Source organism: Thunnus maccoyii, chromosome 23 (genome assembly GCF_910596095.1).
Source record: "Thunnus maccoyii chromosome 23, fThuMac1.1, whole genome shotgun sequence".
Classification (NCBI taxonomy): Eukaryota; Metazoa; Chordata; class Actinopteri; order Scombriformes; family Scombridae; genus Thunnus; species Thunnus maccoyii.
The window spans coordinates 3,197,173-3,210,081 of NC_056555.1; the positions used below are offsets into that span (position 1 = coordinate 3,197,173).

At 42.6% G+C, this 12,909-nt stretch overlaps 1 protein-coding gene across 3 annotated transcripts in view; it reads right to left on the reverse strand.

Annotated features, from left to right (window-relative positions):
* dennd5b (DENN/MADD domain containing 5B) overlaps positions 1 to 12,909 on the reverse strand; it is a 78,192-nt gene that overhangs the window by 28,752 nt on the left and 36,531 nt on the right. For all 3 annotated transcript variants that reach the window (XM_042403125.1, XM_042403126.1, XM_042403127.1), the window contains 2 exons: positions 11,550 to 11,659; positions 6,120 to 6,813 (listed from right to left, as the gene is read on the reverse strand). In XM_042403125.1, the coding sequence (XP_042259059.1) occupies positions 6,120 to 6,813; positions 11,550 to 11,659 (804 nt within the window). The remainder of the gene's footprint in view (positions 1 to 6,119; positions 6,814 to 11,549; positions 11,660 to 12,909) is intronic.

Below are 12,909 nucleotides of genomic sequence, written 5' to 3' on the forward strand. Positions count from 1 at the left end.
CATTCGCCACCTCGCTTAAGAAACTGCCTATGAAATATGACACGTACAAGCATCCGTGATAGGTGAGTAAGCATGGAATCGTTGAAAAAAACAACAACAAATCTGATATGACAAGGTGTTGCACTGCAGAAAGCCCCAGCAGAGACAGCACTCATGGATGCTGTTTGCTTGTAAGGGCCTGATAAACAGGATGGGACATGTCGAGTCATTATGAAACTGTAGCGGTGCAACAGGGACTGATAACCACAGGCTGCTCAGTCTCACGCGGGAAGAAGCGAGCATTCTGCGGTGAACAGCTGACATTAGGTGCTCTTCAAACGCTACACTGAAGTTCCGATGATAAGGCGGTGAAATGATAAGAGTCAGTCAGATATACTGTACAGAAGGAATTTTAAAAATTACCAAATAGCCAAGAAATGAATGTTAAAGTGAACCGATTCTTTATGATGTCAACAACACAGAAATAGAGGAAAGCCAGACGCTCCATAAGATCCGACACAGCTCTGACACTGAAAGTGAGCATGTGACAGTAAGAGGCAACATGCATTATGATTGTGTCTTACTGTTAATGCCAGATATTTATCAAGCTCTCTAATAATCAGTGTGATGGTTGAGAAAGGTTAAGATCATTTGAGCAGAACGTTGATGTTGCTTTTTTTAGGGTTTAAACAATGACTTCCATCTTCACAGACACATTTCCTGGGACAGGAAGTCCCTGTCTCCGCTCTTCTGGTTTCAGGCTTTCCACCAGATTTCAGAAGCTGGCAGCAGGGGTTTTCTCTCATTCAGCCACACGAGCATTATGGCACAGCATGGTGCAGACAGTGTGCACGACACTATCTGCTTGTGTTCATACTCGCGCTCTATTTACAGCTTTTACGATGGCAGCGTGTTGCCATTGCACGGCACATGTTTTGTTGTTTTCTGCTGCATGCCACTTTCTTCTTCTTGGCTTTAAAATGGTTATATGGTTGCAGATGTGTTTTTAAAGAAGGCGGGAGAGGAAGGGATTGGGTTGGGGGTACCACAGACATTAACTAGGAGCTGTGTGTTGCAGGTCGTGATGTTAAAAATGTTGAGAGGCACACTCTTGCTCCATGCACCGGCCACAATTACATTATTGGGGAGTTTTGTGGGTCTGCACACAAGAGTGAAAAGTGAGAACCATGCAGCGGGCCTTAGTGAGTTCAGTCACTCACGACAGTGGCTCACAGTCTGCATTCCAGTTCATCCCAAAAGGTGTTGGAGGTTGGGGATGGGGTTGAGGTCAGGGCCTAATTTCATTATTTTTATGACAATTTCTATTTCTATCCGTGAGTATGATCTACAGGAGCACAGCACGCTCTTCCATGCATGACTGTAGTCACGGCCACACGAAAGAGGAATGTTTTATTACCATTTGTAATCATTTGTCTCTCACCCCTCAGGTCAGAAACATTATACCCAGTTAATCAAACCTGTGGGTGTGACGTCAACTTCTGCACACTGCACAGTGTGTAAGCTGATCACCCACACACTCACCTTCTTTGTCTTTCTTACCCATCACCTCTGTACATCACACACACAAAAAATATGCTGTTGCATTGACTGGAATTATGAGAACGATTCTTCTTTTGGTCATATAGAGTTCTGGTGTAATAAGTAAAGGTGTTTTCACACTTATAGTTTGTTCACTCTGGTCCGAATCAGTTGATGAGTTGGTGCATTATTTGGTTTCTTTTCACACAGAGAAAAATCCAAGCGAGCAAAAACGCAGCACCACAAGCCACGTGAAAACGTTCACTTCACTCATTGGTCAGATGTGTCTGGGGCGGGAGCAAGACTGTAAACACAGGAAGAGGGTCCTGAAGGAGGTCCACTGGCCAAATACAACATACTACGATGCGCTATTCCAGGTCCGACCTGGATTCATTCTGTGGCTAGTTGTTAGCAACTGTTAAATTCACTCATCAGCATCAAACTATGCAAAGCTCACCTGACTACGGGAGCTGTTTAGTTCAAAGTTGCAGAATACACCTAGTAGTGAGATCGGATCGGAGTTGGATCACATGCCCACCACAAACAAACCACTCCAGACTTCGTTTGGATGCGGACTGAGACCACCTCCTCTAAAGGGTCTTGATGTGGTTTTTTTGGTTCGCACCCGCGTGCTGTTACTGTGTTCACACCTGCCTAAACGAAATTGCACCGAGGGGAAAAACAAACCAGAGTTCGCTTTAACCGGACTAAAAAGTGAAGGTGTGAAAACATCCTAAGACAATATGTTTTTTTTCTGTAATTTGGGTGAAACATTCCTTTAAATAAAAGCAGCCTCTATCGTCATTCACACACACATCAGTTGCTGTGTGTCTGTGTATTGACTGGCTGCCAGGTTCAGAGGCGCCCGCCAGGAATGTAAATGAAGCATACTCATTACCATGTAATGACATTCCTGCACACCCGGACCCCACTCCCCCCACTGTGTCCCATGATTGGAGGAGACACTGGCCTGTCACTTTCTCCCCCTACCTGTCACAGCATGTGTGTGTGTGTGTGAGGAGGACAGGTAGAGACTGTGTGTAATTGCTCAATGATTGATCAGGAGGAGCGTGGGAACACATGGTGGAGCAACATCTCATTAACATCCCGGGAACGTTCTCCGTGTTTTCCCCTCAACTGAACTCTTCCATCACCTGCCTCCAGCCAAGTGAAGCTGCGTGGAAGGGTTTTCCCCCCCATTACAAAGAAATTAGGGCTTTCGACACACATGTCATGTTTTCAGTCCGGACTGAAAAATGATGAATGCTCGAACAAAACAGGTTTTTCACTCCAGTGAGTTCCAGTTTTAATCGTTTCCCTCCAGGAGTGATTGCCTTTGACGCTGACAGTGATGAATAAAACACTGAGACCTATTTTTCATCAAAAGGATGATGGGATGAGAGAGAGAGAGAAACAGGTGTGGAAGTGGAGGGCCTTGCTCTTTTATTTCTTGGTCCACTGAGACTGCTTCAGACTGCTTTGACTCAAATTTCCCTAAATTTAGCAGATGCACAGTCCTAATTCTGTGCTGTGTGATTGCTCCACTTGCTCTTCTTCTTCACAAACATCATTCAAACTGTCAGGGCAGGACGGTGATATTTTTTCTCTGGCTGTTCAGCTGGTAAAATCTCTCTTTCTGTAGGTGCTTTCTTTTCTTTGGTTGTTTGCTCTTGATACTAACTACCCATTTCTTAAAGGAATAGCTCAACATTTTGAGAAATACGCATATATGCTTCGTTTCTGAATGAGATGAGAAGCTCAAGCTCATGTCTGTGAGATCCAAGGCTAGGTGTTTCCCCCTGCTTTCAGTCTTTATGCTAAGGTAGGCTAACCACGTCCTGACTCCGTGCTTTACACACAGACATGAAATTGATATCAGTCTATTCACCTCAAGCGCAGAGTGAAAGCAAATAATCACTGCCTGCCTGCATCTCAGAGGAGTTATCCCAGGAGAGAAAGCTGAGAAAAAAATCTTCTGTCGCACAAAACATATATTTCTTTATATAAAATTGACCCAGATTATTACTTACACTAGTACAGTATGTGTCACTAGTCAAACACAATCTGTCCCAAAGCTGCTTTCTAATCTCACCCTGTGGACTACTGACAGTCCAAAAATCACTGCCTCTGTGCCCAGCCACTGTCCCGCAGTACCGTACAGAGCAGTACAGTCAGCCAATCAGATTACAGCCTCTAATCCTTGACTCATTTGGTGTCATTACAAAGTGTGGGTCCAGAGAAACACCATCTCACAATGTGCCGTGATGACACAAACCCCCTCTAGAGTTCTAATAGGGTGTGTGTGCTGGTCGACGGAGAACGTGGAAAAACTCATGAACCTGTGCCGGAAATTAGGAATCTATTTAAAACAGCAGTGAGAGATAATAGCCTGAATACCCAAACCAACACTTCTGTTCACTAACCTGGACAGTCTGTGATGCTTCATACATACTGAAAGGCAATCATTTATTTGTTGTCATGGAAACTGAATGTGGTGTAGCTGTAGGTAATCAGTTGGTATCCATAGTCCAATTTGTGTAATAAATCCATGAGGGAGACCTGAAGCTATGACTGCTATGACCTGCAAAGTGAGGGTCATGTGACAGAGGATGGTATCAGTAGGCTACTTGTCTGTAGCCTTGATAGCTTTTCTAAATGTACTGTAATAAGGTAAACTCTCCTTAAAAATAGTAACATTTTTCCTCCTGCTGTGTTTCTTTGTTATTTCCCCTCTATTTAGTTTCAACATATAGAGGGGAACCTTATCACTGTGGTTTGAATGTAATTAATGCAAATATTTTCAAATGTCAAAATGATGAGTATGAGATCAACAAACTAAATGAGGTAATCTCTTGTGTCCATCTCCAGCATCAGAATCTCATCTGGACAGATATGATGAATGTATTCTTTTAAAGGTGAGGGTTTAGAGTGTGCACTTGGCTGATTTTAGCTGATACTTTAAATTGTATTTTCATGACATTTAGTTTACAGATTTCAAAGAGCAGCTGAGTCATTTCATTTGTTCACCTCTTGTAATTAGTCTGCACCAGAGCCGGAGCCTCTCTTCTGTGCATGCTGCAGAATACTGTAGATATACTGTAGATATTTTAGGCTTGTGGATTTGGAGTGCGTGCTAATCTTTTCTATTTACATGACTCATCCTGCAGAAGATAAACACATGCTTGCAGAGAAAGTGTTACAGAGTGCTGCAGACCAGAGGAGTGAAAACTGAGACAGAGCAGGACGGAGGAATGTAGGGTGAAAAGTGATCTCGGTCCACAATGTAGTTGAAAGTAGCTGCTGTGTGTGTGTGTAGGGGTAACACAACCAGTAGAAAACACTCCCAATGAGGCAAAGCATGACACGGTCTCACTGCAGCTGTGAATAATGGATGAAGGGAAACCTAGAAGGAGGAAAATCTGATCACTGTGCATCAGTTAGTCTCATATGGAGCTGAAACTTCAGAGCGTCTTCATGCTCATTTGAGTCCATTTTCTCAGTTTCTTTCAGTCTCTAAACCAACCTCAATCTCAACTAATACTGATGATGATATATTTTCACCAGATGTTTATGTTAGAACTTTCCTTAGATCAGCTTGCTTGTCCTTCAAGTGAAAATATATTTCAGTTTTTCAGGAGTTTTTGTATTTAGACGCTTTCAGGAGACCAGACTGTGGTTCATGCCACATTATCACTTAACATCACATTAATAATGCAGGACTGTACAACTCTGAAAATGTCTCTCTTCACTGCACCAATAGTTTTCCTCCTCTGGCTCAATGCTTATGAGGTAATCTATGAATTAGCACAAACCCGTAAGGTGTATGCTACAAATTATTCTGCCTGGCATGTAAGCTAGCATGTGTTTGAGCCAAGCGGCAACTACCACAGTTTGAAGCCAATGCAGAAGTCCCTTAAAGTGCTGATGGTCACTAAATGCTCCAGCTGACTACTATTCAAAAGTGTGCTGGTGGTCATTTTAGAAATGCACCGATTCCAATACTGATACTGAGTCACATAGCTGGTTTGGGTTTTGGTGACAATGGGCCGATCTGATATGGGATACCATTATTTTAATAAATAAAATGCCTGACACATAAAAGAATGATCCCAGTCTCTTCCACACAGTGAGGCATACAACTTATTAATTAAACACTTTTGTTGGATCAGTACTCGGTACCAGCCCATACCCAAAGCCCAGGTATCGGTATCGGGACTGAAAAAGTCGAATCGGTGAATCCCTAGGTCATTTTGGAAATTACTGCTCTGTTTGTAAGATTTCAACTGCTAACACAGTTTAGCTAAAGTAGCTAACGTTAGCCCAGGTGTGTTCCCAGTAAGCTTGCCTTAGCTTGGGTCAGAGGTAGTGGGGTGTGTTTCCAGAGTGTTGGAGATATGTTGTGTATGATTTCAGACATTTATTACAGTAATTCTGTGTATTTGAGTGCCTGTTTGGATAGTGCACAGGGTGAGTTTGTGATGATTGACCCCTGATGGATCAGATAAAGCCTGACAGTGTGCTTGAAGATAAAAATACTCAACAATGCTAAGAATAAAGTCTATGACTCTGACTTTGCATGCAGCTTGCATAGGCAGACTTACCCTGCGAGTACAGGAGGATCTGCATCTCCAGCAGGGTGCAGGTGAACACCTGGACCAGGTTCTCTACTCCCAGGAGATTGAAGACCTCTGCGAGGGGGAAGTCAGCCAGCGGCAGCTCCCCAGGCCCCGGCCTCTGGCACACAATGGGCTCGTATACACCGTGGAACTTGAGTGAGCGGCCAAGAGCGGGCAGCGGCACCTCATACAGGATGTTGTGAACGTAGCTCTCCAGCGGCAGCGGGGGGGCGGTGGTGGCTGTGACGGCCCGGTGCAGCTGTGACAGGAAACGGCGGCACGCGTGCATGAAGGGCATCGGCGTGATCAGACACAGGGCCTTGGACACATAGAGGGTGTCACGAGAGGAGTCGTAGCCGCCTGCCCCGCGAGATGAAGATGAGGATGATGAGGAGGTAGGGGGGTCGGCCTCGTCTAAACTGCTGGCCAGAGAGTCCATGCTGGAGGAGGAGGAGGAAGAGGAGGAGGAAGGGGGGTTGGCGGAGGCGTGCTCTGCGTTGTGCATCTGGTAGAGGGTCTGCATGGCGGAGCAGATCTGCGGGCTGGTCACCTCCTCGTAGAAGGTGTGGACGAAGCCGTAGGTTCGAGAGCCGTCCTCCTTGGTGATGATGAAGGAGTGGAACTGTGGCTCGCGCCTGTCCGCCTGCGTCCGGAACGACAGGCCTTTAGGCATACACAGCTGCAGGGAGAAGGGAGGGAACAGAGTCAATCACCACTTCACAGCACGCCTCAGTTAGTTCTTATAAATTATATCATCTTCCAATTTATTCTCATAGCAAAAGGTTTTATTTATGGTCTCCTGGTGAAAACTGGTGCAGTGTTTCAGCTCTTCTTCAGTGTCACTGGGTCAGCTCTGTGGTGTGGGTAACAGCATACACTGCTGTCTACCACACAGTCTTTTTTTTTTATACTATCACTAGGAGGCGCCAAAGTTGGAAACGTTCTAATTCTACACACAGTGGCTTTAAACAAATAAAAGCTTAAAAACCACTGAGGTGTAGATAGTTTTAAGTTCAGTTCTTCAGAAAAGTTAATCCGGAGTCCTGAATAAAATCAACAGTTTTCATCATGTGTTGTGCAATGCAGGATGAAGCTTGACTAATGTTATGTAGGTTTTCCTTTTACACCATTTACAATAACAGTCATATGTCATATGTTTTGACACACATTCCCGTTCATTTCAATCAAGTGTGTCTAAACTTTTGACTGGTGATTCACCTCCGATATTTAAGTCTGGCAATTTCTGTGACTTAACAGGAAATGATAAACTGAAGTTGCAGACTGTCTTAAAAGTGCATGCAACAGTTAAAAGTGCATTTTTCAACTTAGACACTCGAAACCAATGTTTTAAGTAATTTCAAAGATATTTTGCGTTCACCAATTGAAGGTATTTACAAAGGGACAAATCCATACTCGAATAAATATCTTATCTGGTTATTTTTAAATGAATTTTGTTCATTTTGTCAAACAATATTCCATCTTAAATGAATGTAGTATAAGATAAGTAAGATACTGATTCTGTTGGCTGTATCTTAAAGTAATGAATGGACTCACAGCTGGATCAGTTAATTGTATTTTTATGATGATCCAGATGTGGACTTTCCATTACCAGCTGATCTTTAATTTAATTCACATTATTTATGCTATTTTATCGGAAACTTGGAAAACAAACACTGATCTTGGAAACAGCAGTTGACAAATCCCTCTCACCTCAAGGTCCATGTAGAAGCTTTCCATCATGTCATGTGATCTACATCCAATAAGATTCTTCATCCAGTGAAGATTCTTTATCAGATTAAAGATTAAGTGATTTGATTGAAAGCTCCAGAACAGCTACCAAATGTTCCCTGAGGTGAGACTGTCGTGATTACGTTATGGCATGGTCCACTTGATTCAAGATGATTAGATAGATAAGATCATTTTCATAAACTAGTATTTACAAGTTTAGATGTAGCCATGACTGATATTGTGTTTTTATGTGTGTGATGCTCTCACAGCCAAATCCACATAAACGCACTTTCAGCCTGCGATAAATCTGACTTATTAGCCTCGTTATATTTATTTAGCTGCTGAGAGCTGAACAGGAAGTGACTGGAGACAAGCCAACACACATAAACACATGTAAAAGTATTCAGTGCTCTAACACGAACACACACACACACACACACACACACACACATTCATACGTATGAGAGTTAGACTGCATCCATGAAGACACTCATACATTTATGCTTGTTTTGAACTTTATTTAACCTTTACTAACATAAACATTTGTGACATTTAAGCCAGTTTTCCCTTTTTTGCATATTTAGTCTGTACAGAGAACGAATGAAACATGCACACACACACACACACACACACACACACACATTGGATTGTGCATGAGTCATCCCTGATCAGTACTGACAGATCTCCTCCACATCTTGGCCTGTATGTGACATTACTCATCACCAGGACCAAATTTTTTGATTTTCTTTTGTTGTCTGGATAATGATAAATTTTCATGAGTTTCACCTCTCAGCTGCACTGGGCTGAGCAGGGTAATGAAATCAAACAGCGGTGAGAAACACGCTCCAAATCTCACAAAACGCTGCAAAGAAATTTGGCGAGCGTCATGTCGAATAAGTATCGACTTGCTGCCTGCAGAAGGAGCCGGAGCGCGTTCAGGATTACTAAACATTAGTGAGGAGCAACAATGTAACAGTCCTGTAGGAACAAACATACATCTGACCTCCGTGTTCTATGTATACGCGACGCAGGAGTCACAGCACAAAGTGACTCATTCAACTGTTTTCCTGTTTATGCGGTTGATGTGAAAGAGGAACGAGGACAACGGGAGCAGAGGAGGTGCATGTGGTTTACTGTTTGCAGTGCAGGGAAACTGCTGAGGCTTTTATTAAACAGTGAGAAGCTGTTATCAGCTTTATCTGCTGGTGGAGGTTAATTGGAGCAAACTAAACGGGGCCCTCACAGTTCTTAGAGCCTCTGGTGGAGTGATTCTGGTTGTGGCTGTAAATGTGCTGTACACTCCAGATTTCAGCAGGGGGAGATGGGAAGTGTGTGAGTGTTTGTGGGGATGGAGAGTAAGGTTTCCTAAAGACTGAAAATGCACAAAATAAATTGGGTTATGGTTTGAGTTGAATCTATTTTGCCACACATGCTGCAAGATCGAGAATGAACTTCCATGACCATGAATTCATTTAAAAAGTCTGATTAGAGATTTCTAATGTTTTAGAGATGAATTTTTGGGCCTTGAAAACATTCATGTAGTGTGGACAGAAGCCAGAAGAGACAAAAGAGACAAAATATGATGTGTGTGTGCACATGTGTGTGTATGTATGGGGGGTGTTGGGATTCGAAAACAATCATCATAGCAGCTTTACTGATGGGTGTGCAGGCACAGGAAGTGTGATTACACTCCCCCATCCTCTTCATCTCATCTCTCACCTCCCAGCAGGCGGAGGAGGAGCTGGGATGAGAAGGTTCCAGAGAGGAGGAGAGGATGATGGGATGAGATTGTGGGGATGGGAGGAGATGAGGGTCTGCAGAGGTCACAAGATGGAGAAAGCGAGAAAAGATGCAGCTCCTACAGAGCTCAGCAGTCATCCTCGGCGGCTCGCAATCACGCGGGTGTCGGGTTTCAGACGCTGCACTGCTGCATAATGGCCCGTTTCCATGCCGACGTAAGGCGAGAACCGCAGCTGAATTATTCAGTAGTGCTGATGCCAGTGCAGGTGGAAAAATAGGCGGTCACCTTCCATCACAAGAGAGAGACAACCAGGGCCAAACACACACACACACACACACACACTGTACATACATACAATGTACACACAAAAATGAGCATACACACACCTTTGGCACTTTTACAAGCAATAACACACATACAGCCACATGGGGAGTTCACTCATGTTGTCGCCAAGGTCACTGACAGTTTGGCCCCTTCAGCAGAGCCGCATCACACAATCACACTTCTCTTTTCCAATATCACATTCAAGGACTTTTAAATATCTTTCAAGGTCTTGCTTTATGAAATAGAAGGACAGGAAATTGGCACTTTTCAATGCAAGTCAAAACATTGGTCAAATATGAAATTAAAGGTCTAATTAGAGGTCCCTACGTCCTGAGGTTTATTATTCACTTTGCAGTGAATTCATCTCTGAACATCATCTCTCATCATGTTTCCTATTCTGGATGGTGATTTTCAAATATTACATACTTTCAAGGCCATTAATTCATTTTCAAAACCTTTTTTTTTCTTCTCAATTCCATTTTTTTTCCCTTTTTCTTCATATCAGAAATTGTTCCAGGTTTCATTATTCTGAGGTCCTCTCCAACGTTCCATTCTTTAACCCCAAACTCTGTATCTGTCTATTGACAAGATATCTGTATTTGTGTTTGACTGACACTGGAGAAGCAGCTACACCAGAGCTGGAAATCATCTGATCTGCCTCACTTTCCTGTTAAATTGTTTGCTATTGCTGTATATGTATACTCTTCATATGTGTATTCGTTTAAATGTTCATAAAATATTTGAACCTCAATTAATCAAATAATACAGCATGAACTGAGTTTGAGAGAGTAGCTCATTAGGAGATGTCACATGATTTACAAAAGATGGAGATTATGTATATAATGGGTTTTTGAAGTAAGGTATTGTGTCATAATATGTAGGTCACTGACCATACTGCAAAATAAAAAATAGAGGTTGTTCATGCAATGGGAGGAGGCTCAGATCAAGACAAAGCTGGTTTGAAACGTCTATGAATAAAAATGAGAAAGCTTTTGACAAAAATCTGAAAAGATCTTTGGGCCATTTGGAACTGACTTTAAGGAAGCCTGACAGTTTCTACCTACTGTCAAGCTTTATGCTGCACATTTAATCAAAAGCTACTGATTGATGACCTCCATTTATTTATGTATTTATTTTAACATTTGAGTAAATCTGTACTATCCTACTGGATATGGAGTTCAACTGATTGTAGCAGTGAGTGTGAGTGGTTCATATCCCTGATAATGTATTCATAACAACCTTAATGATCAGTATATCTACAGTATCTATCCAACACTGAATTGAGAGCATGAATCAGGAAAAAAAAAAGGGAGGAGGCGGTCAGTGCAGCTCTCCATGCAAAGGAGAGGATTTATCATTGCTCCGTTACCCAGGATCCCTGAGAAGGCATTGTGTGTCTTAATCCAGGGCCTCTCTGCTCACAATGTATGACTTCTCTTGGTCTCTGCCCCAAAACCACTCTTTTAAATCCTCCCCAGGGTCCTCCGTTTCCTCTGTAAATAGTCCCACTAGTCTCTTCCTCTCCTGCTGGAGGTTTTGTTGGACTCAGAAGTCCTGTTAATCCTCATATCTACATTTTTTCCCCCAAGATAATCGTACAAATCGGTGGAGTGGCCACCTACCATGTTGACTGCATCCTGGTCGAAGGGGTTCCACTCCACATTCTCAGGGTAGCGTGCAAGAACCTTGGACTTGAACGTCCTCTTCAGGGGGCTCTGCTCAAAGTTTTCACCTGGACAGAAGAGAAGAGAAAGAGACAAAGACAACACAACATGTCAGTGCCATGACTACCAGCTTGTAACTGTTTGGTCTGATACGTGGATTTCCACAACGCTAGTGGTTTATTACTAATATTCACATCAACCTTACTGAGCCCGGTTCCAATCGATCTTTATCACATGAAACTTTCAATTATCCATCTGGCACCTTTTCTATTTTCCACTGGGAGGATGACCTAATGTACGTGCCTCTCTGGACGGAGGTTTTCAGTGACAGCCACTCTGAATGCATGCATGAAATTCCTCTCTGTCAGCAGCTGGACTGCTCAAACTTTCCCCCCATCCCCCATATCAACACCAACATGTCAGACGAGTGGATGGACGCTCATGGAGACTGTGAGATGTGGTTGAGATCATCTCTGAAGAATGGTTGGATCTTGAATTAGGATTTATTTTGTCAAACTACAATTATTTTGTTCTTTTCTTCTGATATACTGGATAGTTCTTTGGTCAAACTGTTCACAGACGTGTGAAACCTGGCATGTCCCAGTAGCCTGCTGGTTTAGATGCATGCCACATAACTGCAATGTCTGCTCTCTGATTCCAGCAGTGGATCTTTGTTGCATGCCATTTCAGTGATCTCTCTGTTGTCACTGTCTGATAAAGGCATAAAATACCCCCAAAATATATAAAAACTAAAAAAAAACATGTGATCTGTTACAACGGCATCACTTTAAAATGGTCATAAGACAAAAATGAATTGAAAATTGCCCCAAACCAACATTCAGTCACATCAGTATGTTGGATAAATTCATTCCTTCTCACATGCTGCTGTCTAAAGTACAGAGTAAGTGTTGTAAGAAATAGCCGGTGCAGAGATGCCATGATGCACAAAACTAATCTACATGTAAATGCTGTTGGAATATAGCGGAGTGGTGAGAATCTGTTTAGTATAAGCAACAGTTTATCACAAAAGCAGAGTTTCCGAGTCTTGTTTATCAGCATTTAGTGACGGTTAATCTCATATTACAGATCTTTCTAAAAGAGTGATGAAAATGGCAGGAACGGTTGCACAAATTGCAGAGTTTTTAAATTCAAATTCACTTTATTGGCATTAATTAAGTCACAACAACTATATTGCCAAAGCATCAAGAGTCAATGACATTCTTAAGGTAATATCTAAGAGTCTAATCTGCAGTCACATTAATTATTGCTGTGCAGTGCAGGGCAGTGCAGCAAAAATCATTACGTAGTAGCAGAACTG